The sequence below is a fragment of the Microtus oregoni genome, unplaced genomic scaffold (genome assembly GCF_018167655.1).
Source record: "Microtus oregoni isolate MIOR12 unplaced genomic scaffold, Mior012 000016F_ref0000370, whole genome shotgun sequence".
NCBI lineage: Eukaryota > Metazoa > Chordata > Mammalia > Rodentia > Cricetidae > Microtus > Microtus oregoni.
In genome coordinates this window covers 10,799,173-10,824,094 of record NW_024543075.1, presented here as the reverse complement: position 1 = coordinate 10,824,094, position 24,922 = coordinate 10,799,173, and the positions used below count along the sequence as shown (strand labels likewise).

Here is a 24,922-nt window from a genome sequence, read left to right as displayed (position 1 = left end):
ACCCGAAGCTTAGCTTGGCCCCCCTCATTAGCACATCCACCCCTGCAGCTGCCAAGGCAAAGACTGACCTGCCAGCAGGAGAGCAGCTGCCTGATTCTCGGATGAGGATCCTGAGGGCTGGAAGCTGAGCCCCCGTGCCCCTGGAGTGGGTTCAGTTTCTTTTCAGCACATCCCTAGGATCCGTGCACGCTGCATGCCGCGAGGTGAGAGCCTGTGTCTGATTTGCACACCACCGTATCCCCTAGCTCCTAGCCCAACTCTTGGATCACAGTATGCAGGAAGGAAATGTGTGGATGCACATGGGGCCTTCTGGCTTTGGAAACAGGATGGATGACTCCATAGAGAACTTGCCACTGCAACACTACAAGTGCTAAGTGTGATGCCCACATTGGAGGACCCGTATAACTGAACTTAAAAGAAAGGGAAGGTAATTAGGGGGAAATTAAAGGAATTCCCAGCAAAGACATTCTGACACTCTGACACCTCGGAAGCCAGGAGGAACAGTGGATTCTTGGCCTAACTCCAGGGGCTTACTGACTTGAACATATAGAATGAGAGCTAAGTCCCTTGAATAAAATCAGGGCCTGGGCTAGGGGTCTATCACAGGGTACACGTTTGCCTAGCATATGAGGCCCTGGTTCCCATCCCAGGCACCACAATCTCCCCCATTAAAAAAAAAAAATCTGAACAGATCCTTTCAGGACCACCCTTCCCAAGTTATCAGGGCTACAAAAAACACTGTGAGTTTCTCAGGAAACCTGCCATCTCTCAAGTCACTTATTTTCACCCCCAAATCTGATCATTATTAGATGTTAGGTCCAAAGCAGGCTCCAAAAATACCACCGCTCCTGACAATGTCCTGAGACAGTCTGGGCTCAGCTCGGGTTGCACTCTGTGCAGGTAACTAGATGGATTGCTACCTAAAGTCAGCATTGCCTTGGAGATCTTCCAAAGCAGACGTCTGTTTGTTAGATCAGGGTTACTACCCTTATTCACACCCTCTAGCCAGCCAGCTACCTCCTGCTATGAATGTCTAGTTTCTGATCAACACAAACAAGCCTGTGATAGTTCAAAGTCCCCCAAGCTAGCTCCCAGGCTATTCTGCCCTGCACCCCGCCTCTCGCTACTCTAATCCCCAAGCTGTTCTGTCTCACAGGCCCTCCCTTAAAACTGGCAAGGTTTTCTCAGTTTGCATTGTCCCTTTTGCCCCTGAGAGACAGCAACGGCAGTTTGATCCCCCAGTAAACCTTTTCCTCTACCCACAGAGTGGTCTGGTTCTGTGGTTTCACCGTGCCCCTTGCTTACACTAGGGACTCAGAAATTCAAGTCTTTGCCGTGTTGGTGCGGAGAGTAAGATTACAATAAACGTGTGGTGAAAATGTTCTGCGCTGGAGAATGGTCTACAGCAGTGGGCACAGACAAGTGGATTCCCAAGCACCTGTCAGCAGGAACAAATTACGCTCTATAGGAGCGTTCCTGAATTAATACCTTGGCCCCGAGAGCACAGAGTTCCCATGGAGGAGGCAGCTGGGAAAAGGGAAGCAGAAGGTTCTGGAAGAGATGATCCATTATAATAAAGAAAAATAAATTTTTTCACCTTAAACTCTTAAGATAATGGAACAATGTACAAGGGATGACAATATAGTATACCCAAAGACAAGAACACATAAAAGGCAACTACAACGAATGGTAACTAACGACATCACTTTAAAACATACCTAGCAAGTCTAAAGAACAAAATAAAGCCTTCACAAGTGAGCATTTACAGACAAGGGGGAAACTGTAAGGTGAGTCAATGGATAGCTTAAATGGCAACTTAGGTGCAGCCGAAAGGGGAGAATTGGTAAGATGGAATTTAGCCTTGGAGACATTACCTGGAAAAGGAGGTGAGGAAAGATTAAGGCATAAGCAGAAGCTATGAACAGGTCACTGACTAACGAGGCCCAATGGCAAGGAAGCGTCTCAAAGGAGGTCATAAAGGAAAGGGGCAATGGTTAATCTTCTTCATCACCGACTGAATTCAAGAACTGCAGGAAACTCAGGTCTGGTGGTATATAGATCTTAATCCGATTACCTGGGCAGTTGACGCAGGGGTGGTGGATGGTGGGTGGGGTGCAGTCACAAGTTCAATACCTGCCAGGGCCAGGTTGAACCACTTAATAAGACTTGCTCTCAGAATTTGCCATAAAACAAAGATGACTTGGGGTGTGGTTAAGCGTTGTATTTGTGAGTATGTTGAAGGCCCTAGGTTCAATTCCCACTAGCACAGAAAGATAAAGGAGGAGGGACAGAGGCAGAGGGAAAGAGAGGAAGAGAATGGGAAGAGGAGGAAGAGGAAAAGAGGGGGTGGGATGGTGCTGACATAAGGCCACACATGATAAAGTTAATCCATTTCAGACAAACACAAAAATATATTCATATTAAATGGCAATAACACCACAGAAATGGGTACACACATATATAAACACATGGACGACAATGAAGAACCACTTTATCTAGAGAAAAGGACAGATTTGGGTACAACAGAATACTATTATCCAAAAGAGAGCTTAACCATCTCACGGAAGGCTGGGCTACACCAGGGGGTCTCTATCTGCTCAAGGGAAATGGCTGCCCACCTAGAATTCTACACGGAGCCAAACCCATGAAAGAGCTAAAATAGGCATCTTTGTGGACAGCAAACCTAGTTTGTTTATCAGAAACCTTCAGTGGAAGCCACCTTTAACAAGGAGTGAGCTGAGCCCAGCAGCAGGGAGGTCTGCAGGTAGAATGTGGATGGGGACTTGATTGTAATGGATAAGCCAGACCAGAGGCCTGTATGGTCCCATTGCATTGTTGTTACTTTAAATACTTGTGTGTGTGTGTGTGTGTGTGTGTGTGTGTGTGTGTGTGTGTGTGACTGAATGTGTATATACACTACATGCAAGTACCTTTGAAGGCCAGGAGAGGACATCAGATGCCCTAAATTGGAGTCCTCAGTGGTTGTGAGCTGCCCGACATATGTTCTGGGAATTGATCCTGGGTCTTCTGCTTGAACAGTATATGCCCTTAAGGACTGTGGCACCTTTATGGCTCCCCCACCCCAACAATGTTTGATGAATGCATTGGTTACTTTTGTTGCTATGACAAACGCCTGACAAAGGAGACTTAGGAGAGGGGTGGCTATTTTGCCTCACAGTTTGAAGATCCAGTTTGTCATGTCAGAGAAGGCACATTGGTAGTAACAGCCTGAGGTTATGAGGGCATGCAGCCGATGCCGCTCTCATCTCAGGAAGCAGAGGGGTGAATCCTGGCACTCAGTTGGCTTTCTGCTTTTCTCCCTTCTATTCAACCATGGTCTCTAGCCTGTGGAATGGTACCATCCATTTGCTTCAGTGGGTCCTTTCTCTCCAGTTAACCCTCTCTGGAAACACCCTCTCTCATAGGTGGTTTTCCTAGAGCAGTGGTTCTCAACCTTCCTAATGCTACAACCCTTTAATATAGCTCCTCATGTTGTGGTGACCTCCCAACCATAAAATTATTTTGGTTGCTACCCCATAACTGCCATTTTGCTACTGTTAGAAATCGTAATGTAAATATCTGATATGCAGGAGGTCTGATATGTGACCCCTGGTGGCAACTCACAGGCTGAGAACCTCTGTCCTAAAAGATTCCAAATCCTATGTTAACAATGATGGTCAATTGCAACAAACAATACATTTCAAAAGTGCAGACCTGACCCACCAAACACCGGTACTAATGAAAACTCAGAAGCATAGTGGGAAGCGTCAAGCCATGCTTAGCCCGTGTGGCTGAGAGGAGGCAAAGCTTCTCTCCAGACTCCGCTAGTGACGCGCAAATGTGAAAATCCAAACAGTGCTTGTCCAAGTGTGCAAACAGAATGGAGCTTAGAGCCTCTAAATTCACAGATCCAGAAGCTGTAAATAGTCTTTTAGCCAAACAGTGGGAGGTTAGAAAGAAGAAAAAAAAGACATATAAAAGGGCAAGAACTAGAGTTATTCTCACTGACACACACACACACACACACACACACACAGAGAGAGAGAGAGAGAGAGAGAGAGAGAGAGAGAGAGAGAGAGAGAAACACAGTGCAGGTGTGCTGCCAGTTTCTTAGCCGGCAGTGGTGGTGCTGAGGAGGAGCATAACATGACAAATTGTGATAATTCTCACAGAATGTCTACTGAACAAATACACATTCTATTAGCGTTAAATATGTAAGACCACTGAGCTCAAAATCAATACCCCAACAATAAGTTAAAAGAAGCGTATCCATATATAAAACAAGAATAGCCTGAGCTGGCCCCTGAAGAAGCTGAGTAACAGACATAAGGGTATTACTAGATATCTACTTCTATGTAGTTTTTTTTCCCCCATACTAAAGATCTAGAAGTTAGAGAGATGGCTCAGAATGTAATAGTGGTCCCAGAAGATGGAAGTTGAGTTTCCAGGACCTGCATCAGGCAGATCACAACTCCTGCTCCACAGATCCAATGGCCTCTTCCGCCCTCTGTGTGTACCCTTCACTCATGTGGCAGACACTTTCACAGACGCATAAACAAACAAATGAAAAAAAAACCCTTAAAAATAAATCTCTAAAGAAACCCAAACAAAAGTTAAAGATCTAAAGCCACGACAGCTAAAGTGCTTGGGGCATCTAGACAGAGCTCTTGCAGAGCTATGCAAGGCACTCTGGGAGAAAGATATCCAAAGTATTCTGAATATCATTATACAGAACGAGTAACTAGAAATGCCTGTGTCTATGACAGCAGCCTTGAGGTCATGAGAATGCTCATTCTCTGCCAAATTAACTGAGCTCTCAGCATGGGACATTATGCAAACCCTCTAGGAAGATCCTCATAGTCATACAAAACCCTAAAACTTCATAAACAATCAAGATGCTTTGAAAGAAAGGAAGAATGGGAGAGATGAAGTCTTCTAAGAGTTTAGTATGGGCAGGGATACATCATCTCATGGCATCCTCGTAGACGACACTAAGAGCAGTGACCAAAGAAGAAAGAGATTATTAAATTTGTCTGAATGGAAGAGGAAGCAGAAAGAACAGAAGAGCTGGAGGATGGGGAGGAGGCAGGGGAAACGCTGCCCTCTGAACCCAACACAGCTATTATAGTCATTGGCTCACAGTAGCCGTGGTGACCTGTACAAGAACAAGTCAGGCAAAGTTCCAGAGCAGATGGGTAGAAGATCCCCAGGTCCCACCTCTCACTGAGGAGCTACTGGCACTTGGTAGCTTCTGGAAGATTGAGGGTCAATCTTTTTCAAGGATGTGGCCACTGGTAGGCTTCCCACGCTCCAGTGGATGGTCCCACACCCATGCAAAACTGGGCAGTACTAACTGGACTTAGTGGGTTAGCAAGAGAAAAAAAGAGACATCAAGTTGGGAGGAGGATGTTCTGGAAGGGAGTTGGAGGAGAAAATGGGGGGTCTATGGTGGTATTTTATTGTATATGTGTATGACATTCTCAAGAACATAGAAAAAATTTTATTTTATTTGAGGTTTGGGGTTCCAGTCATTTCTGTTCTCCCTTCCCTGAGGGGTTTCCTGTGATGTGGTATTTTCAGGGTGAGCCCTAGCTAGCAGACCTCAACGTGGGATCTCTGTTCTTCTGAACATCTCCTCCTTAAATCCCTCTTTCAGGAAATTGGTCCAAGCAACAAGCCATATGGCCAACCTGAGCACTTAAGACCTCCCTGGAGACTGTGGAAGGAAGATCTCAGACCTCCTGTGTCGACCAGAATAGGAAGCAGATTCACTAACTCTTACTGTGATTGTGGCTTATTTAGATGTGCACGAAAATACTGATTTCATACAACAAATAGAAAATATATTTCAGTTATAAGTCAATAGTAAAAGTTAACATTTAGGAGGAATTATCTTTAAAAATCTCCTTTTGAGTTCAGAAAAGAAGGAAACATTCAAAAAATCAAACTTAAAAAAATCACCAAGAGGACCGGCGTGTTGGCTCAACAGGTAACCCTTAGCTCTGTAAGCCTGACAACCTGAGTTTGACCCTCTGACCCCACAGTGGAAAGAGAGAACTGGCTCCAGAAAATTGCCCTTTGACCTCCATATGTGTATCACAGCATACATGAACCTTCAACACATCACACACACATACATAAACAGAGTAATGTCTGCTCGTCTGGAGGACCCGCTTAGATTCCCAGCTCTGACAGGGTGGTTCACAACCATCTGTAGCTCCAGACCCAGGGCATCTGATACTCTCTTCTGGTCTCTGGGCATGCAAACGGTGCACAGACATATGCAGGCAAGATGCACACGCGCGCGCACGCGCGCGCACACACACACACACACACACACACACACACACACACTTAACTTTGGTAGAGAACAATTGAGAAAGATACCTGACATTGACCTCGGGCTATCACGTGCACATCCATGCATATCAGCACATGAGCACGTGTGGTGATATTTCATTTGTATTTTAATCAATCAAGCTTGCCTGAAGATCAGAGAGTAAAACAGCCCCACAGACCAGGCAGTGGTGACACACACCTTTAATCCCAGCCCTAGAGAGGAATATAAAATGGGAGGAGACAGCTCTCAGACAGTCTCAGTCTGAGATTCCTAGAGGCAGGATCGCCAACTCAGATTGAGACAGAGGTAGAGTCAGTGGCTGGCTGTTTTGCTTTTCTGACCTTCAGGTTGAACCCCAATATCTATCTTTGGGTTTTTATTAATCGTGCTATAAAAGCAAGCGTACACACACACACACACACATGCCACAGATACATGATTGATTTTCCCGGATTCCATCAAAGACAGATTACTGTCATTATCAACCTCAACCAGTCTTAAAAAGAAACTTCTTTTTAGCAGTGTCTAGCATACTCAGAACCACTGGCGATCTTCTTGAGGCCAAGTGATTGTCGCTGTGGCATGGTTACCCAATACTTAGCCATAGATAGACATCTATATCACCCCCTCCAAGGCTCAGGGAACATATGCAGAAGGCATCAGAACAAATGTTAAGATTCCCAGTAGGTTGACCAGGGCACACCCTACAACTCTAGTTAGGTAACGCAAATTGGACTTTCTGAGCTGAAGAAGGGGAGGAAGAGTGCTCAAAGTTGGGTAGGTAGGAGAGGATCTGGGAGGAACTGGGAGAGGGAGGCGACTATGATCAAAACATTGTATGAGATGCTCAAAGAATTAATAATAATACGATTTCAAAAAGAGAAAGAAACTAAAGGATGCTAAGTGCTGGAGAAGGGGCAGAGTGTTGCACAGCAACATCCTCCCAATTGAAATGTTCCCGCTAAGAGGGACTAGGCTCCTGAGACTCAAGAAGTAAACAAAAGGTCACAGGTCTTTTGGGGGTACAAGAATTGTGCATAATTTTTCGTTTTATTCTGTTTTCAGTCCATTTTTTAAATTTTCTGTAACCTTACTTGCTATGTAACATGAATGAAGAAAAATAAAGAATATGGAAAACTGGATAAGAGATAAATAACAATAAACTAGTCAGAGAAAATGTCTAAACAAAACTAGTCTGAGACTATCTTATAGTCATGAAAATGTCAGTTCAAAGATGAAAATATATCACATCTAGCTTATCAAAACTAAAAGGTTCCCAGAGGTCCCTCCCCAGCTTTGGAGCAGGAGTAGACAAGTAGGAAAGATGCCTGTGGCCAAGAGAGCTGGACCCCGGTAAGGAAATTTAGCTCTAAGAAGAGATTGGGGGACTGTTAAGCTGCAGGTCTACGGGCTGTGGCTCTCCACTGGTGGGGTGGGTGAGCTTTTTCAGTGATGTGGCTGCTGTTCTGAGTTATTCCTGCTCTTGTAAGTGACCCATACTCCTGGTAGTAACCACTCACTAATTGTCCCTCCCCATCCCCCCAAATGAAGGAAGGAAGAAAGGAAGGAAGGGAAGGAGGGAGGGAGGAATGAAGAAAGAAAGGAAGGGAGGGAAGGAGGAAGGAAAGAATGGAGGAAGGAAACAAGCAAGCTACAACATAATATCTACAATATGACTCCAATTCTCAGTTCTATAATAAAAACACATAAAATGCTGGAACAGTGATTGTCTTTTGGGGGTACAAGAATTGTGCATAATTTTTCGTTTTATTCTGTTTTCAGTCCATTTTTTAAATTTTCTGTAACCTTACTTGCTATGTAACATGAATGAAGAAAAATAAAGAATATGGAAAACTGGATAAGAGATAAATAACAATAAACTAGTCAGAGAAAATGTCTAAACAAAACTAGTCTGAGACTATCTTGTAGTCATGAAAATGTCAGTTCAAAGATGAAAATATATCACATCTAGCTTATCAAAATGTAAAAGCTAGAAACTAGCAAATACGCCTAATTTTGTGTAATCAAAACTCTCCAAGCACGAATTTTTTTCCCTTTGTGAAGCCAATTTGAAAAGCAATTTAACAAAGTATATTAAAGTGGAAAATGAACGTACTGTACAACTCAGCAATTCATTCATAATAGGTCCCCTAGAGCTCAGGCTTCTACAGAAAGAAGACAGGAGGAGGATCCACCACGGTGATGTCAAACGCTGGAGAAAACAGGTATTTGTCAACAGAGGAGAGCAGAGTTTACAGCCTGAATTCACAGTTCAATTAGAAAGAGTGAGCCAAGTCCAAATGCCAGCACGAATGAAGTTTGAAAATACACCGATGCTTAAAAACAAAACAGAACCCCAAAGGCTGCGAATGTCATGTGCAGTAAGGAACTGTTAGTCTAACATTCAGATACAAAATCCACATCAGGGACTGATTGGAGGAATGCATATTCAAGACCCACCAACTACTCAGCAAGGAAGAAGGGTGACTGGGTGGGAAGCGGGCATGGGGCACACACATGTCTTTTAACATTTTAGACCTCTAAGGTTTTGCTATTCTGAATCATGTGTAATACAATCCAGTGAGTAAGAATACAGATGTGTTACTTACAATGGGTCCTCTGCTCCACATTAAGTTCTTTCTCAATCATCTTTTTCTCACTATACTAAATTATATTGAAATTGACCAAAAAATTGCTTTCTTTTGAAATGTTTACGTGATGCTATTTTTTGAATGTGAAACTCTCCCGCACTTATGGGCAGGGTCGGAGTTCACGTGTTTGAAGATGTAGGCTCCGGCAGTCTGCAGAGGTGCAGAGCCTCTGAGATAGGTCCTAACTGGCAAACACAGGGCTGGGGGACAGGCCTCAAGGGTCAAAGGTCAACCTAGTTCTTTTCTCATGATTCACTAAGATTTGATTATATATATATATATATATATATATATATATATATATATACACATATATATGAGACAGGGTTTCTCTGCATAGCCCTGGTTGTCATGGAACTTACTCTGTAGACCAGGCTAGCTTCAAACTTAGAGATTTACTTGCCTATGTCTCCCAAGTGATGGCTTAAAGGCATGTGCCACCACCACTTCGCTTATGGTCTGGTGTTTCTATACCCCAAGTCTCTTGGAGCCATGAGCTGAACGAGCCCCTTCCTTTCAAGTTGCTTTTGTCAAGCATTTTGTCACAATGTCAAGGAAAGGAACCAGCAATATATATCTTAGAGGTATGCCTGCTCCATGACCCTTTAAACCACAGACTGGCTGGAGAGATGGTTCAGTGCTTCAAAGCAGAAGACCGGAGTTCATTTCCCATCACACATTGGGCAGCTCACGTGGCCTGTAACTGCAGCTCCATGGGATCTGACACTCTCGTCTGGCCTCCAAAGGCCTCTGCATTCCTCTGTATATCCCCTGCACGCTCTACATGAAGACACAGATTCAAGTTCTAAGGCATTTACTTATAAAAGAATATATCATGAGACAATTCAAAATCCCAATGCAAGCTCCAATATTATTACCTGGATATGGAGGATTCAAAACAAACCAAACAAGTAAAAGCAGGTTCTCAGATCACATCCGAGCTCAAGCGAGCTTAGACAGCTGCCCCCCCCCGCCACACACACACACACACACACACACACACAGAGAGAGAGAGAGAGAGAATGTGTGTGTATGTGTGTGTGTGTGAGAGAGAGAGAGAGAGAAGGTGTGTGTGTGTGTGTGTGTGTGTGTGAGAGAGAGAGAGAGAGAGAGAGAGAGAGAGAGAGAGAGAGAATATGTTTAAATCCTCTCTGGCCTTGACTGCCAAATGACATAAGGATGTTTTGGGTTTGAATGCTGAATGGTGCTTAGCATACTCTGCTCAGGGACACCAGCCTCTGTAGAGGGCCATCTAAAGGGCAATGGAGGTCAAAGCCTCAGCAGAAAGCAAGCCGAAGGTCCAGGTACCCAAGGAGGCTGCTCAATTTTTAAAACAGTTGCCAGGAAGCTGGGCTCTTAATGTATAACCTTGGGATGACATAAAAGCTTAAAGGATAAAAAATATCAATATGAGGCTGAATTATTTAGCTTCTCCTCCTCATCTGTCAACTGAAGGCAAGGTATATTGGGCATTAAATAAAGTCCAAGGAAACAGGATGAGAAATGACTTGCAGGAAGCAGGAAGGTTGAAACAGTGGTCTGTCGGAAAGCACAGGGCTCGAGCGCACATTTGAATTGGGAAGCAGCATCTCTGATCAGCATTACCAATTCTATTGAGAATCAGACGGATTTCCAATCTCCCTGCCATGAGCATTGTATTATGCCAAAGATAGAGTACACAGATTACAGGATGTTTACCGTGGCTGGGGTATGGCCTACTTTTCCCCATGAGATAGTATAGAGATGGGCTTTGCATCTGTGGCCTTCGAACGCCATCTGAAGCCCCGGTGTCCACTGCTATGGGAAGAGGGCAGGAACAGAACAAGCTGCAGAATTCTCTCCCTAGTGCTGCATGAGATTTTGGCATGGTGCCTGGCTCAGGTGCCCTCAGTGGTTTTTGGTATCTCCATGCTGCTATAAAAAACTCTGGGTTTTGTAATACTCATTGAACATATAGAATGAAGCAGCTATGCGGAATGCAAACCTTCCACCAAGACTGTGTTCACCTCACTTCTCAGTCCTGATATCCAGAGCTGTTTAGCCCTGCTGTATGCGGTGCAGGCTGAGGGTTGTGGGGCCTGTGCGGAGCAGGCTTAGGGTTGCGGGGCCATGTGTGGAGCAGGCTTAGGGTTGCGGGGCCTGTGCGGAGCAAGCTGAGGGTTGCGGGGCCTGTGCGGTGCAGGCTTAGGGTTGCAGGGCCTGTGCGGAGCAGGCTGAGGGTTGCGGGGCCTGTGCGGAGCAAGCTGAGGGTTGCAGGGCCTGTGCGGAGCAAGCTGAGGGTTGCAGGGCCTGTGCGGAGCAGGCTGAGGGTTGTGGAGCCATGTGTGGTGCAGGCTGAGGGTTGTGGAGCCATGTGAGGTGCAGGCTTAGGGTTGCAGGGCTAGCCATGTGCCTCCAAACTCACTCAGAAACACTTCTCAAACCTATCTTTGGAAATAAGCGACATGGTGGAAACAGCACTGCTTTAAAAGGCTCCTAGAATACACTCTGATACAAAAAAACTTTTTTTTTTTTTTTTTGCAACTGTTATGAGCTCATTACAGCACCATCTAGGGCAGGAAGAAATCTACTTAACTTCTTTAAATGACGGCGCTTCCGTGCTTGAAAATATTTTTGCGTGCAATTTCCACAGCTGCGGCATTTGTCTAATTAGGTATACGTTGACTTTGAGTTTTCGTAGATTTTTTTTTTTGAAAAGAAAGTTTTAAAACATGTTAAAATGGATTTAATGTTTGTTTCCACAAGGAAGGGAGGGAAGGAGCCAAGCGATGGTGGGAGGAAGGGAATGGCAACTGTGGTAGCAGAGGCGTGGCTGGCTCCTAGCTGGGCAAGGCAGAGGCCCAGTGCTGCCCCATGTCTCTCTGGAAACCACCGTAAAGCTGTGGTTATCCTAGCAACAACAATAACCGTAAGAAATGAAGACTATCAAAAGTAAGAAGAGACACCATGCTTTGGGAGACCAGTGGCTCTTGGCAGAATTTAGGGATAAGATACACTGTCTGGGTCCTGTCCTGGGCGGTTTGAATGAAAAAGCATTGGCCCCAAGTTTGTGGAGCTGTTCTGTAGGCTTGGGAGGTGTGGCCTTGATGGTGGGTGTATGTTCCTGGGGATGGGATTTGAGAGTTTAAAGACTCCAACCATTTCTAGTTTGTTGTCTCGGCTTCATTTTTGCCATTCAAGATGTGAGCCCCCAGCTTCCTGGTCATGCCACCATGCTTTGTGCCTTTGCTCTGCCATCCTATGGCAGACTCTAACCCTGAGGGACTATAAGCCCCAATAGATCATTTTTTCTATAAATTGCTTTGGTCATGTTGTTTTACCATAGCAATAGAAAGGAAACTATTGCATGTCACTAGCGCCCTACGAGAGGGAAAGGAAGAGGGGAAGGAGGTAAGGGAGGTGGAGAGGAAGTGAGCCTGACCTCCCTGGAGAATATGAAAGTGATTAAGGGCAAGAAGGCCATGAAAAGCCCTGGAAGGGGCCCTGTGCACCTCTCAGGGCAAACATGGGCCTGGAAAATGAGATTCGAAACTTCAAGTTTTTTGCAAAGCTGGAAATGGTGGCTGCCTGCCTCCCCAATCCCAGGACATAAGAACGTATCCAGGAGACACAGCAGCACAGAATTTCTGGGCTTGCAAGTGCTCCCATCCCCACCACAGCCTGATCCTGGAGAGGAAGGTTCACAAGGAACTGAAATAAAAACAGAAACATTAAGTAGAAACAAAAGTGATATGAGAACATGATATCTATCCTCATAACCCTGTTCTGTCATACTACAAGGCCTTGTAGCCAGGCTAAAACTTCTAGCACAAGATAGGGGGATTTGTTTGTTTGTTTAAAACAAAAAAAAAAAAAACAACTGATCGGCCTGAAGGAAAACAACACTTATGCCAGCAGAAACACTGTATGGAGGTCTCCCGATAAAAATGTAGCCTCCATCCGTCATCAATAAATCCAATAGAACATCCAATCAGCTCAGAACCCTATTATTAAACGGCAACAGTGAGCTGAAAGTCAGATGTTTGAAGAAAGAGATTCTTCCAAAGGCGGAAAAGAAGCATCTCAAAATTCACAGTGACCCTGAGGTGAACAAAGAGTGCCTACCACCCAATAACGTATTCGGAGAGCTAACAGAAACCGTGTACGCATGGCGAGAAGACACGGCCATTATCATAAAACGAAGGCAATTTAAGTAGCAGGAAGACCTCTTGGATAGGAGATGGTAGTAAACATCTTTCAACGGAATGGGGGTAATTGCAGAACCATCCCCTCATAGAATAAAGTGTAGAGTGGAAGATGATAAGGAAGAAGACAAAACACCGAAGAAATAATGCGAGAAAGCAAAGTAGAACGTCACAACCTGACATCCCAATCTGACAGTCACGCTGAGCTCCCAGCATGACTGTCAGAAAGAACACCGCTAAAGCACGCCACACAAAATGTGAACATCACAGGTAGAAGAGAGGAGAGAAAAAAGAAATATATTTAAAAGATGAGCAATGAGTATGTTTAGAAGTTTCTCATGTTCTCAAGTGGTAGCGGGTATAGAGACAAAAAAGAAATTCCTTATTGAATACCGAGGACATATGACCTCTATCAAGCTGGTAATCGAGGATGGAGTGGAAAACACAAAGAAAAAAGAAAAGGTTGACATTACCCTTGCATGTATATATAGATGTACGCATATACACATATACATAGTATATACTGTATCATATTTATACACACTAATGAATATGTATGTGTGCATGTATGTGTGGGAGAGAGACAGAGAGAGAAAAAGAGAGAGGGGGAGAGAGAAAGATCATCTTTATGGGGAAGAGATGTGTTCAGCTTCTTTAGATTATTTAGCCTCATTGCTTTTTTAAAAAATAAAATTTTCCACAAGGAAGGTCTACAAGCCAGAATATCTGTGGAAGGAAGAAAATATCTGTATGTCAAGTATGGCAATAATTTTATACATGCAAACATATACTCGTGTGTGTGTTTGTGAAGGGTACAGTAGACACAAGCTTTCTAGTAGAACTGTTTTTTTAGACATGCCCGTGTGCACAGCTGCGCATATTGTCTCTTCCAAGAGTCCTGTGCACACGACAACATCCTGGATCATAAACCGCCAATGAGAGCTGTGAATCTTCTAAAAGGCTTATAAAAATATTATGTTTTTGAAAGAGGAGGGTAATTGTAGGTCTGTACCTTTCGCCTCTTTTTGCCCAATTGCTGCTTAGAATGCAGATATAAGAATAAGAGATGCAGTAGCCAGCACGAGACCAAAAGGAAGTGAATGTAAATGCAGAAGCCAGCATCTAAGAATGGAAGATACAAAGGATACATAGTACCTCTGATTATAGCATTGGCCTGTAAAACCCGTGAAACCACTCTTACACTGTTCATTTCATAGTGGCTTTTCACGCCAAAAAAAAAAAAAAAACCTGCTTCAAGAATAGTTTCTGTTATTTGCAACTAAAAGCAGCCTTCATACATTCACAAGTTATCAAAGAACTATCTTGGCCTAGAGAGATGGCTCAGCAGTTAAGAGCACTGGCTGTTCTTCCTGTGGACTCAGGTTCTGTTCCCAGCATCCACACCACAGCTCACAAACGGCTGTTGAATCTAGTTCCAAGGCATCTGGTGCCCTCTTCTTGCCTCTACAGAACACGACACAAAGCATGAACATAGTGCAAACATACATGCAAGCGAAATATCCATACACATAAAGTATTTTTTTAAATGTGTACCATCCAAATACTCTTTCTCAGAAATTTCTAGAACATGTACATCACATTTTTTTTAAAGGAAGGAAGAAAAAGCTATGTGCTCAGAAAAGAAATGAGGCAATATAGAAGGATATGAGAGAACTTCCCAGGCTCTTGGGTAAGGATAGCCCTGGAGCAATTGCTGAATCATGTCTCTAAAGGATAACCAGTTTGTGGGACTGGGGAGATAGCTCCATTGGGAAATTGCTTGCTGTGCAACCATGAGGACATGAGTTCAATTGCCAAAATCCACTCAAAAAGTTCAGCTTGATGGTGTGTGCTTGTAATTCCATGGCTAAAAGCAGCTTTAGGTAGAGCCCTAGGGCTTACTGGTCAACCAGTCCCACTACTTGATGCATTCCAGCCAGTGAGAGACACTGTGAGTGGTACTTGAGGATTGACACTGGAGACTGTCTTCTGTCCCTACATGTACCCTCCCCCCACACAACTCTCATACACATAGATGACCACAAAAGTAACATGAGGATTCAAGGAAAGATTCACCCAGGAAAGGAAACTCACATGATCTGTTCAGGATGGACTGCTGTAATGAGTCTTTCTCAGTCCCGCCAATGCTGACACGGAAACTTCTTATTGGTTAGGAAAGCTCAGCCTATAGCTTAAGCTTGTTTTTAACTAGCTCTTATAACTTAAAGTAGCCCATTTATTTTAATCTATATTCTATCATGGGGCATTGCCTCTCTTTCATCACGCACCTTCTGTTTTCTCTTTGTCTCCTGGCATCTCCCTCCTTGCCTCTATTCCTCCTCTCCTTTTCTCTCTGCCCGGAAGTCCCGCCTAACCTCTTCCTGCCTAGTTATTGGCTATTCAGCTCTTTATTAGACCAATCAGAGGCACTTGGGCAAAAAACACATCTTTACAGTGTACAAAGAAAGGTTATTCCACAACGGACTGTATTAACATTGGTGACAGTGAGAACACCCCATGTAAGGACAAGAGGAACAGTAAGGCTGTAAGTAAGCTACAGAGGGGCAGGATGATGACGGCAGCTGGATGGGAAGGTGTAGAAATGGAAGGAGCAGGGGAGAGGGGAATACACCTTTGTAGTTGGTGGCTTATGTTGTGAAAGGGAGGCTCAGGGGTGATGTGTCAGCATGAGGCATCAGGAAAAGGCAGCAGACATCACTGCAGTGGGAAAGATTGCTACCAGTAGAGGACTTGGGATCCAGGAGTCTGTTTTGGACTTGTTTGGGCTGAGCTGTGCTGGAGCTCATGGCAATGAACGAGGTTACAGTCAGATTCAGGATATGCTCAGCCCTCAACAAGTAATGATCCCTGTCTTCTGCCAACATGAATAAATGTTTCATGTGTTTGCATCTTAAACATCTTCCGTGACACAGTTTGGGGCATGGGTTGAGATTTGATCCCGAGATTCCAAGTGTAAACATAACATGCCGTGAACTTGGAATATTAAACCACAATACTTAAAGCCACTAAAAGTGTGTTGGCCTTAAAAACTTTGCTGAAGCTGTCTCTATCCCAATGCAGGGCTCTGTCTACCAAAGCTGCAGCCATGAAGTAATAACACTCCCCCCCAATAATTCCGCACTATTAGCTTTATTTAATAAACATTTGCCTCTAAAAAAATATCAGCTGTGCTCGGACTTCTGTTTATGTGTGTGAAGCTTGTGCCAAGGTTCAGACCCACCTCAGGCATACTTTGAATCTTAGTTTACATGTTTCTGAAGTACAGTTGCTGTAAAACCTTCAAAGGAAACAGTTTGTACAAAACTGTCTCAAAAACACCTTTGACTTCGGTTTTCATCTGCAGGTCCCAGAGTTCTCTAGTCTTCGGCGTTGTTGTCTTTCTCACTGATACCACTTTGATTGTGCAATTGTTTAATTTAATCACCAATTTGCCATGTTGGTTTCTATAACTGTATATTTATATTATTTATATTTGTGGGAGCTGGGATTTGGTGACATTACGGCAGACACGCTGAGGTGGAGGGTAACAGTGACAACTGGGAAATAAAACCTTTCGTGTTGGAAACAGTGAACGACGGAGGGCTAGCAGCTGAAAACCAAATGCCTGTTACATAGAATCACAGAAACCTGAGTCTGAGGCTAACGCGAATTATTCATTGGTGAACAGCGCCCCTAGCGGCAGAAGGGAGCCAGCAGCGATGGTGACCAGGGAAGCTCCCGAATTTTAAAAAGGCACCTGCTGTGAGTTCTCATTATGCAAACAGGCTCCACAGGTGCCCGGGCTTTAAGAAGCTTCAACTCAGGAAAATACAAGTCTGTAAAAAAACGCCTTAAATGTATGCACTTTCGTTTAACTCCGAAGTGGGTTCTCGCTCTACACGAGGTCTTGATGTAAGCGATTATTTATCACCTAGGATGAGTAAGAGGGACGGAAGAGTTCTGCTAAAGTTTGATCGCTACTGACAATTAGGGCGTGAAGCGGGAGATCCGTTAGGGACGACGTGGGAGAGGAAGTCAGTTAAAACAAAAAAAGTAAAGACCGCTGCAGGGACACACCCGTGTGTGCTTGTTTGCGGGGCAGGAGGGGGATCATCTGCGTGGCCCCGTGCGTCCCTCAGCTGTGTCAAGGCGGTGGTGGAAAGGAAACCTCGTGGGGGGTTGACTCTGACGCTGGGTGGGGGAACTCGCTAACCCACCGGATCAGTAAAACTACCCTAAGCACACCCTCTCAGGCGACACGTGTAACTGTCAAGACACTGAAAGAGCCTTGGGAACAAATGTCACTCCAAGACGGGAGGCTGTGCCATTTCATCCAGACACTAGCTGTTCCAAGACCCTAAGTCAAGTGTCTTCTCCGTACACACATCCCCAACCCCCGGAGAGGGCACCTGGCAGGGGACGGGTGTCGAGGCGCTGAGAACGCGAGCCGGGGGTTCCGCAGATGCGCCCCGGTGCGTCTCCTCTCCCCGCGGCGGTGGCACGCGGAGACCCCAGACGGGGTCCAGGTGGCGGGAAGAGGACGCGCGGGCAGCCGCCTGCACGGGTGACTTACCTCGGGCCGCCTGGGGCGCCAGCAGGGCCCCGGCCAGGGCCAGCAGGAGGGCGCGGGCGGGGGGCGCGCGCCTCGGCGGGCGCTCTGCCATTGTCGCCGGCCTGGCGTGCAGCTGCTTCGGGGGCCCAGCAGCCAGCGCTGCAGCATCCCACGCGGGCGCAGAGCCGGGGGAAGTCCTACTGCCCTGAGTCTGCCGAGACCCCCTCACGCAGCGCCCCGGCTGCGGAGCTGAGAGTCTAGCCTTTCATTTTTTTTAAAAAAAACTTTCTCCCCTCCCCGTGTGTGTGCGTGCGCGCGCGCGCTACTCTGGCACGAGCCGCCCTTGACCGTTGCAATAAATGAGCAGCCTGTCCGAGTTGGCGCCGGGGACCAGCGATCTGAGGGCGGGCCTGTGCAATGGATCCGCGGCCAGCAGTCGCCGTTCTCATTACCACGGAACAAATTAGCGTCTCCCCCGCACCCCGCCCGCCAGCGGCGTCCCGCGGGTCCTAGAGACCGCTCCGGGGTCCCTGCCCGCCCCGGTCCCGCCCACTCCCGGGGGCGACTGGATGCAGGATGTCCCCGGACACCGAGTACGGGCCGCCCGCGTAGACCCGGCTCCGTGGCGGCGACGGCGCGGGAACGCACACTTCCCAGCCTCAGGATGATGTGGCCACGGGGCCTGGGCGCGGGCAGCCAAGAGCACACGCGGCGGCGGGGTCCAGCTTTCCAGACTGAGGCTGGAAAGGATGACTGGGCTGTTAGCTGCTGGCTAGCCGGGAACCGGCGGGATGAGAGGTCTGGGATGTAGTGCACAGCCAGGCTGACTCTGGCTGCCGGGTCTCAAGGCCCCAAACCCGCACCTCACACCTGAAGAGTAAAATTGAATTTACAGCACCAGGCGCTTAGGCACGGTGCTTTTGGTGTAATGCTCTGTTTTTGACGCTGATAGATTGGCTAAAGTTTCCTTTTGGTCGTCTAGACCCAGGAAAAGTCCAGATACCTTCCAACTTCAGTGATTTTAAGAAGCTGGTTAGAGATTCAGACTCCAACACGCTTAGTGATTTGCTCTCTGAATCCTAACATTTGGGGGCCTGACTCTGCAGGAGAATTACTGCAAGTTTGAGGCTAACACAAGGGGTTACACCGTGAGTTCTAGGTCAGCCTGGGCTATAAAGTGAGATTCTGCTCCCCGCCCCCCCCGCCCCCAAATCGATGGTGGGCAAGGCTGGTCAGGGAAGAGAAAATGCCAATTGCCAGGCATCCCCTTATGTCTTCAGAATGAGCTGCTCCCCCAGAGCACAGCTAGGCAAGTGCCAACAAAGGGATGGAGGGTCTCACTTCACCTCAGAGCCCGAGCCGTACCCCCATCTTCTGCCTGACAGTTTTTTTTTTCCTCCTGAGAGCTATGTGAGAAGCAGCAGGAGCCAGGCAGACAGAAGAGGCAAGACATCTGGAGAATGGTAAGCCACCGTGGTTCCTAACCCGGGTACTTCTTAGAATTATAAGGACTCAAGGGGATGTCATCCCAATCCAGGCCAGCGAACTCAGAACCTGGCAGTTTTCCAAGCTCCAGCAAGATTATACAGCAGCTGAGGTTCAGGCCAACCCTAGAGATTGTGTTCTGATCCTACAAGCTCCCCTGTGCTGGAACAGTTACCCAGCATGAGAGAAATGGGGTTGGTGAGGGCTGGGTTCCTTACTCTCTCCTGGAAACCCACCTTACTCACCAGCTGCCTCCCACCAACAGCAGTTTGTGGCAGTCTCTCACTTCACATATGACACAGGACCTTACAAAGTGAGCTACTTCATGCTCAAGTTGGAAACAAGGCCCTGGAACAGGCACCATTTGAAATCAGCCTTGTGTGTATGTCCTTGTGTTCATTCAGAATTGATAATGTTCCATTAGGGACTTGGGAAATCAAGCTGTAGAGAAATACCTCTTACCTTCAAAGGCTGTTCTTTTTGTTCTGTTGTGATGGTGTTTCGCTATACAGCCCCACGGGCTGTCCTGGAATTCACCATATAGACCACACAGGCCTTGAACTCACCAGGATCTGCTTACCTCTCTGCCTTGCAAGTGCTGGGGTTAAAGGTGTGCACCGCCACGCCTGGCAGGCTTTTCAGTCTTCGAGTACAGTCCAGCAAACCATCATGACTGGGCAGTGTGTGCGTGATAACTAGGTTTGATTACTACATTATTATGCATGATGTATGGTCTTTATGATCTGTGATAGAGGATGCCACCTACATCCTATCACGTCAATGTACAGTCGTGCCAACTGGCTTTTCCACAGCCACACGGTGAAGAACCCAGTCTCAGACCCGTCTTTGGTGCAGCCTATGTCTTTGGCCCTGGGTTCCAACCTTCCCTCTTAGTGTAGGCTAAGCCATACTTCTCGAGAGGTATTATAGCCCTGAGGACCTGATGCGAAAGACTTCCCACCCACCTGCTCCCCAAGGTACTCAGTAAAGACATCCATCCTTTGGCCTTTTACATTTGGGCTCTGCTGAGAAAGATCCAGAAGGACAGGTTTATGTAATCCTGCTGTTCTGTAGAAGATCAGAAACACCAAGCAAAGGGCTTAGAAGTTATTTCCTTTGAGGTCACCAGGATATAATGGCTTTAGGATGGACTCAGCCGTTAGCCCAAACCACTGATCACACAAAGGGTTTGTTCATGTGTGCCGGGGGGCTTTATACACTCACTTAATATTGTTTTCTTTTTGCTGTTTAGTACTCTGCTGTTGCTCTCTACTGTAAGAAATAATAATAATAAACTTATCTTCTTTTGAAGCAGAAGTTGGCAGAGCCGTCTCCAAAAGGCCAAATATGCCCCAAGACTGTCTTTGGTGTTTGAATGGAACCAGACACTCATTGTAGAAAGAGAAATAGAAAACTCTAGCCCCAAGTCCTGCCTTCCCAGCCTTCTGATTCACTGTGGCTGTGAAACATGGGCCTGGCTGCCACCCCATCCATAAAAACTTCACGTCCATCAGCTGCAGCCAGCAAGGCAGAGTGCTAAGCTGGCCTCCGGCAGATGGTCTGCCTTCGGATGGGAATTCTGCCTCCTCATTCACAGGAAATGGAAGCCGACATGGCATTCAATAGGGGATTGTTAGGTAATGGTGTGGGGTCAGAGGCCAGAATCCACTCATTAAAATTTCAGATAGATGGCGTGTTGTCCCTTCCTTTCTAGAAGAATTGACCTTTGCAATACTCTTTCCTGTGTGCTATTTTTGTCTAACAGCCTGGGCATTCACAATGAACAGGGGGCACTTATTTCTTACCCAAGCTTGCATTGAGCTCAATTCCCATTGAGTACAAGCAGAGGAAACACGGAGGCAAATTCTCCTCCAGAGCTGAGATTTTACAGGCAGCCTCTCCAGTGTGGGCAGCTTGACCTATTGATGGAACTTGAGATAGCTCACAACACAGCTTCTCTCCCCCAGCACAGTTCCCAAGGCGTGCTGCAAAAGTAAACAAACACAATGGCCCCCGCAGTGGAGATTCTTGGAAATCTTGTTAATTCCCTCTCTTAAACTGAAATCCCTGCTCCTCTCAGCCTGTAGCAAACACCATCCATTTTCCTAGGCTTATTGTCTTAGATTTTCTCCTTCTTAGAACCCAGGTCTTCACCTCAACAGACTGCCCCCAGGGAGTCTCTTCCAGGCAGATGCCGCAACCCCTGACCTTCCACCCCCAGAGTCCATTACCACACAGACTCAATACTTAAGTGGGATGATGGTGGATGGGCACTCATGGATGCTGAGGGAAAGTCGACAGAAGGAAAGGGCACCCCATCTGTATTTAGGCGTCACCTGCCACTTGGAATTTCTCAGCCTTGAGACTCCCAAGCTCCCAAAAATGAGTAGAAAGGCAAACAGGATAACCACAAAAAGAGATGGGTTTGCAAGAATGATCCAGATGTTCAGTGATATTCGTTCCTTAAACCAGGGTGAGCAGAGCAGCCCCTTTGGGCCTTGGCGACACTGCTGGAATGTGTGAGTCCTAAGTCTCCTTACTCAAGTCACCGAGCCCACCTGAGGATACTCAAGCAGCCCCGCGGAGGAAGACTGTGGCCAGGAAGCAGGATCTGAGTGTGGCGTGAATGAGGTATTCCGTAAGTGACTCTTCCAATCTCAAGTGTTCTGGTGACAGTGGCTCAGGACTACAACCGGAGGAAAGACTCAAAGTCAAGGCTCAGCCCCGCTGCCTTCAAACTCCTGGCGCGCAGAATGACGATGCACAGTGAGATGATGTACTTTGTGTTCTGAACTATCAAATTCTTTGAGGGGTAGGCACGTAACCTGTTAGACCACGATAAAAAGCACACATTTTCCAAAGCAAATATCCATGCCTATGTGTGTTTCTAGCTCCCAGGATTTCTGTCTCCTCCAAAGGCGTCTTCCTTGTTCTTGAGCACTGAATATGAGTTCCAATGCTCCTCAAAAAGTAACATGGGCTCCCACAGGCCAGGCAAGCTGGAGTTTATTGGGGCTAAGGGAACTTGAAAGTATTTTGGGAGTCAGTCAGGGTCTCCATGTCTGGTCTTTAGCAGATTTCCCCATAGGGGAAGAGGCAGGATCTTCTTTACAGAAACCAAAAGGGAAGGCCAAGCCTCATACCTGTGATAAAATTCCTTCCTTACCTGACCTATCTAGTGGCAAATTAGAATGACTGCTTCTTAATACCCGCTCTTAAAACATGACAACAATTGGACTCAGGCCTCTTATCCCATGCCTGAATTCAGTTCCTACCCCACCCCACCCCCCTTGCTGTTTTAGGCAGATCAGCCTCATTTTCTCTAACACGCCTCTCAACCCCCATTCTCACACTCTGCAGGCAGGATTTTTGCTGTCCTCTGGGCCTATTCCAGAATCCTGATTTCTCTCAAGTTAGAAGGCCAAATGTAGTTGCAGAGCTCCTGGAAGGGTCTACACAAGGCCAATGGAGACCTAGGGCTGCCTTGTGTGCTGCGATCTCTGCAGCAAAGACCACTAACTCCTCTGTGGAACTCTGGCCTAGTTGCCACTTTGGAAGGGGGAAGCAAATACAGGCAGTTCTGGGACACTGCTTCTCTGGGTGGGCCTCAAACTGTACCCTGACTGCTGACTGGCCTGCTAGTGGTACAAAGACATACAGACACACAGACACACAGACACAGACACACACACACACATACACACACACACAGAGAGAGAGAGAGAGAGAGAGAGAGAGAGAGAGAGAGAGAGAGACTGGACTTCACAAAAGGTATTTCAGTCCTTCAGTCCATTTCCTGGATCCCAGTAATGGTCTATATTTCCCTCCACTCTGCATCCTGCTGGATATGCTTATCTGGGGCCCCTTCCTCCCATTAACCCTCCCATAGACACAGGCAGAAAAGACACCCAGACACCCCATCATGGGGGGGGGTTGCCCATAATACTAGAATTTAGGAGGCTGAAATAAGAGATTGCTATTGGTTTGAGGTCAGCCTGGGCTACACTGGGAGACCTTGTCTCAATGAAACAAGACATCCAGAGGTTTTAGGGTTGTGCCAGCTGTTCCTCCACTAACACTCCAGTCTAAGGTCTTGAAGCGATCATCTCTACCAACTTCAGATGCAGCAGGACCTTTACTGTGGCCTCGCCATTTCCAGTGCCCATGAGGAGCTGACAGGTTTTCAGGGTCATCGCGGACTTCAGAACTAGCTCCATTCTCCTTCATGCAGCACACAGGTTCCCTGGGATTAGCAGGACACCAAACTGGTGTCCCCACCCCAACAAAGCCTTTAATCTCACTCACATTGTCAAAACACCTACCATGCGATGGTATCCTTCCAAGGCCAGCCTTACAGGCCCCAGCCCAGGCAGCGCCAGTTCTGTGATGTCCTCCTACACTTGGGTGAGTGAACACTTCCTTTTCCTGTCTCCTGATCCTCTGAGGCTGACCACTAACCGTGGTCATTATGACTGTGCATACCTGTCTGCCATACAAGACGAGCATGTGTGTGTCAGCACCTGTCTGGACCACTCCCTGATAGGACCACACCTTGACCAGAGCTGACACAGAGAAGGACCGGAATTGCTGGTTGAGTGCAGATGTGAGCCACCGTGCTGCCATGTTTCTTTGTGGATCTTTACCAATGTCCTTTCCCATCATTTTCTGATCCAAATTCAACAGGGGTGGTTCTCTGGAAGTGTATCTATTGCTGGGGTCCAAAAAGATAAGTGGACAATATTTCATTTCTCCCAAGCCACTGTCCCAATAGCCTTCCTAATTATTCTAGTTAAGGCCCATTACCATCGCAAATCAAGTCAGACCTGACTTCCAGAGAGCTGCAATCTGTGCATGTTTTATATTCTAAACCCCCTGATTTTTAACTAACTCTATTACTTCTAGTACTATTTCTTTTTTTAACAAAATGAAACTCTCCTAAGGCTCCAAACAACCTCAAACCGTGTTTTGTTCTAGTAACCAGACAATGGATAAGCTTGTGGTTACTTGAGGATATTGCCAACAATGGAAAAATTAGATGAGAGCCTGAGTCAGAATAATTTGAAACCAGAAATGTGTGTTGGTAATAACTCAGAAAGTCACATGGCAGAGCCTCAGAGACAAAATCAAATTTGATTTTTTTTTTTATCATAGCCTCGTGTATTAGCGAGACCATTCCACCTGGTAGGATGCCAAGAAACCTTACAAAATCTAGTGTTGATAAATCAAAATCCTTCAGCATCAGGCAAACCCCATGTCTCTTAGGGATGCAAGGCAGACAGTCTTGTGTACCTTATGGAAAAAGGATCTACCGTGGGCAGGAAGCTGTGGTGTCATTTAGGAAGAGAGTGTTAAAGTCCGGTGACAGCCATCCCCCACGTCTGAAGCCAATTGGGTGCTTTTTCATCACCTGGAATGAGGCTGTGGTGGCATTCCAGGTGGGGGCCTGGGTGCAAGTCGGAGTCCACGTCAGTTCCTCTGCACCGAAGTGCCGACAGCATGATCCAATAGTGTGGTTTTGCTATTCAAAACCACTGCCTTACTCACCTGTCTGGAGTGGGGAAGGGGATACTTACTCTCCCCGCAGAAACTGCATGCCAGGCTTCCTCTTCACCCTTGGGCTTACATCAGTTACATGGTCCTACCTGGTGACTCTCCATTCCTGGGAAAGAAAGTGCTTGTGGCTGTGATTGGTACAACAGAGCACCTGGTG

The 24,922-nt window shown here is 46.5% G+C and overlaps 1 protein-coding gene across 1 annotated transcript in view; it reads right to left on the bottom strand.

Annotated features, from left to right (window-relative positions):
- Nucleotides 1-23,405, bottom strand: part of Adam12 (ADAM metallopeptidase domain 12) — a 321,067-nt gene extending 297,662 nt beyond the window's left edge. The window contains exons 1-3 of the mRNA XM_041666564.1: nt 23,325-23,405; nt 18,209-18,499; nt 17,749-17,938 (exon numbers count right to left, since the gene is read on the bottom strand). Coding sequence (XP_041522498.1) covers nt 17,749-17,938; nt 18,209-18,499; nt 23,325-23,405 — 562 coding nt within the window. The remainder of the gene's footprint in view (nt 1-17,748; nt 17,939-18,208; nt 18,500-23,324) is intronic.
- Nucleotides 23,406-24,922: the final 1,517 nt, after the last annotated feature.